The sequence below is a fragment of the Poromitra crassiceps genome, assembly GCF_964638095.1.
Source record: "Poromitra crassiceps genome assembly, contig: HAP1_SCAFFOLD_897, whole genome shotgun sequence".
In the NCBI taxonomy this organism is placed as follows: domain Eukaryota; kingdom Metazoa; phylum Chordata; class Actinopteri; order Beryciformes; family Melamphaidae; genus Poromitra; species Poromitra crassiceps.
Window position 1 is genome coordinate 32755 of NW_028151512.1, and position 3934 is coordinate 36688.

Consider the following 3934-nt stretch of genomic DNA (forward strand, 5'->3'; position numbering starts at 1 on the left):
AGTATGTCAAAAGAATGTGTTGTTTATTTTCTACAAATATTAGTTTACAGCTTGGTCTAACATCAAAATGTTCACTTTCATGGGGTCATGCTGGATAATGAAGTCCATATTTCCACAAAGAAAGAAGATATCAACTTTATTTTTTATTTTTATGAAACTACACATTGAAAGCTTTCATTTGATGTGTAACATAATAACAATATTCAAAACACAACATGTCCTGCACTGTTTTATCTTCTTCACATGGACCTTCAAAATAGTTGGAAATCAAGACAACTTTATGTAAACATAGGCCAAATAATGAATTCTCCTTTGAGTTGAACAAAATGCTATAGCTGAAATGAAAGGTTAGAATGTCTAGTTTACCTGCGGGAAAAGTATGTCAAAAGAATGTTTTGTTTATTTTCTACAAATATTAGTATACCACTTGGTCTAACATCAAAATGCTCACTTTCACGGGGTCATGCTGGATATTGAAGTCCATATTTCCACAAAGAAAGAAGATATCAACTTTTTTTCTTTTTCTGGATGAAACTACACATTCTAAGCTTTCATTTTTTGTGTAACATTATAAAAATAGTCAAACACAAAATTTCCTGCATTGTTTTATTTTCTTGAAAATAACCTTCACAGGAGTTGGAAATGAACACATGCTGTATATTGGAGGCAAAAAAAGGTCACGAGCGATGACATCATCACTGCTGACATCACTGGCCACTTGTACCGATGACATCATCCGAGCCTATGACATTGAGGACAGTTATGACATCAGCATCACTGTTATAGAAAATATTATTGTCTTGTACCGTACTATAAACAATGGGCCGTGGCCTCTCTGGGCGTCCCCCTGTCCGGACAGCCATATTCAGATGACCTGTGTGGAGTTAGCACAAAACATACAGATCTTTTATAACTGCTGCTTTGAGATGTGGGGGCGAGTCTATAGTACTGTAGTACTATAGAATAGGATAGAATAATCTATAAATAACTATCTATATATAATAATATATAATAATAATATAATATATAATAATAATATATATAATAATATATAATAATAATCTATAAATAACTATAGAATAATAATAGTACTGTTATCTAGTCTCTTTTTGAGTATCACTCACAGTGATTGTTGTATAAAGATACAACAATCACTGTGAGTGATACTCAAAAAAGCAGGGGTAGAGGCAGAGAGGCACATGGTCACATTGGGGGCAGACAAATCTGGTCTCCTTTCGGTGTCCCTTCGCTGCGCAGTGCGCACATTTCCGATTTGCCTTGCTCTTGGTGGGCGGGACTTTCACCGGCTGTGGCACATGACCCGCAAAGTCCACATTCTGCCTCACTGAATTGGACCGTTGGCGTGTGTGTCTTGGCGTCCTTCCTGGAGGAAGAGGAGGTGGCTCGTCTGCTGGAGGAGGAGGGGGGGGGCAAGCAGATGTCGCCTCCGTCCACGATTTCACCACAGACAGGGTGAATTCTTTGAGGACTTTGCAGCTGGACGTGGGGTTGCATTTCCTGTACAGAGTAAATGCATTGCTCATTGCAATCTGCATGAGGTAGACCACGAACTTGGAGCTCCATTTGGACGTCTTCCTCACAAATGGATAGTAGGATATCTTCTGGTCAAGTCGATCAACCCCACTCAACCCCCGTTCACTTTGCCCTTTCTCTTTCACCGCCACAGTCTTCATGACATCCTGGTGGAAGGTGGAGATCATCCTGACGATGCGCTTGTCCCGCCATGCCAGGAACATCACCCCATCGTCATGACGAGCGAGTCGTTCACCTACTCGCAGATCCGACATGGTCACCTGCCGGATGGACGCAGGTTCGCCCCTCTTCACCCGGAGTGTCCCAGCTGAGTGCATCTGGAGGCTGAGGAGACGTCGGCTCACGGTCCCGCTGTTGTAGAAATTATCCATCCAGAGACGGTAGCCATATCCCTCCAGGCCGGCAATGAGGAACTGCACGGTGTCCAGTAGGGTGCTGTGAATTCCACAGTAGGGTTTCATTGCATAGCAATACCCGTTTTCTGAATCGCACAGAATATAGCTCTTTATTCCGTACTTTATCGGTTTTGCCGGATTGTACACACGGAAACGTAGCCTCCCCCTCCACAACAGCATCCCTTCATCCACACTAATGTTTTGTGAGGGCTGGTACATTTCCTTGAACTTGGAGAGGAGCAAGTCAAGGATGAGCCGCACTTTGTGGAGCCGGTCGGTGGCATCGACCCTCTCATTGTCACAGAAATGGAGAAAGCGCCATATCAGCTGGAACCTGTTGCGGGACATTGTCTTCCTGAAGTATGGGGTCTCCATCGCCACATCAAGAGACCAGTAGTCCGCAATCTTGGGCTTCTTGACAAGGCCAGTGAGGAAGAGGAGCCCCAGGAATCGCTTCAGCTCTCCCACAGACAGCGGTTGCCAGGCGTTTACCCGGGTGTAGGGCATGTGCAGCTGATCCAGCACGGCGATGCACTGTTTAGCATAGATGTTGGTCTGCTGAACAATGATCTGCAGCAGCTCATCACCGAGGAACAGCTCCAGGAAATCTGCCGGCTTGTCTGACTGTAGTGATGCAGCCGCATTCCTGGGACCTGGCATTGCTGTGAAGGGGAAGACTTTGGGGCTCCAGTCTGGCATAGTATGCCAGCGTGGAGAGTCCTCCTGACGAGGCTTGCCCGCTGAAAAATGAAATAAAAGGTTTTTCTTCAGACAATTGTGATATGTAAAAAAGCTGTCTTTTTTCCAATAATTAGAAGCCTTGTGTTGACAATAATAATAATAATAATAATTGATATTATTATTATTATTATTATTATAGATGAGCTGGCTGCATACGTGACATGAATTTCCTGTAAAGTATCTATAGATTCTCACCTCTTGAAGACCCTCTCTTCCCAACTGCAGATGCCCGCACGCGCTCAGTCGTCACCACCTCATCCTCCTCCTCCTCCACCACCTCCTCCTCCTCCTCCTCCTCCCCTGTAGTCAAAGTGAGTTTATAAAATATGATACATTCTTGAGGGAAAAAAGTTTATGTTTTCAATATCAGATGAATAATTGTAATTCTAAAATGGCTTATATCTCACCTTCGTCACTGGACTGCAAGCGGGCACGACGAAAGCTGGCGGGAGCACCTGCCCCTTCATCGTCAGTCCCCTCCTCAGAGCTGTGCTGCAACTCTGAAATTTTATATTTTACATGGTATTAGTAGGCTAATTCAGGATTGTTATTCTTACCAAGCTTTGTGTTGACAAAAATAAATTGATGAATAAGTGTGTGCGTTTTTTTTTTTTTTACATTATTACCTCCAATGGTTTGTTTACTTGCTGGCCAGTGATGCCTGTTCCTATATAGATACTGTACTGTAAGTCACATGTTTAGATTGTTCTCATGGTTTCCTTTTGTCCTGACAAATACATGGTGGATGAGTTGAGTTCCCTCCCCCTCCCTCCCCTGATATGTGAAGCGCTTTGTGTGTCTAGAAAGGCGCTATATAAATCCAATCAATTATTATTATTATTATTATAGATGTAGCTGGCTGTATACGTGACATGAATTTCCTGCAAAGTATAGGTTCTCACCTCTTGAAGAAGACGCCATCGCCACATCCCCCTCCTCTGAGCCTCTCTGAGGCGCCAGATCAGTCTCCTCCTCCTCCTCCTCCTCATCAAACTCGTCAGAGTCTGTAGTCAAAGTGAGAGTTTATAAAAATAAGATACATGATATGTGTTTTCAATATCAGATGATTTTTTGAAAATCGATTCATCTCACCATCGCTGGAATCCAGGTGGGCCTGACGAGGTGGTGGATGCCAGTCACCATCCCTCGTGTTGGATTCCACAGGATCCGATGAAGGATCGGATGAGGGGTCCTCGGAGTCAGTCTCCGGAAGATCTCTCTTCCTCACGGCACGGCAGAGGGCC

At 43.8% G+C, this 3934-nt stretch overlaps 1 protein-coding gene across 1 annotated transcript; it reads right to left on the minus strand.

Annotated features, from left to right (window-relative positions):
- Positions 1–1463: 1463 nt before the first annotated feature.
- Positions 1464–2990, minus strand: LOC310771623 (piggyBac transposable element-derived protein 4-like; the record flags this gene model as incomplete). Its single annotated transcript, XM_083664195.1, has 3 exons — positions 1464–1700; positions 1899–2689; positions 2886–2990. Coding segments are annotated over 3 exons (1133 nt in total), but the record flags the coding sequence as incomplete, so codon positions are not given.
- Positions 2991–3934: the final 944 nt, after the last annotated feature.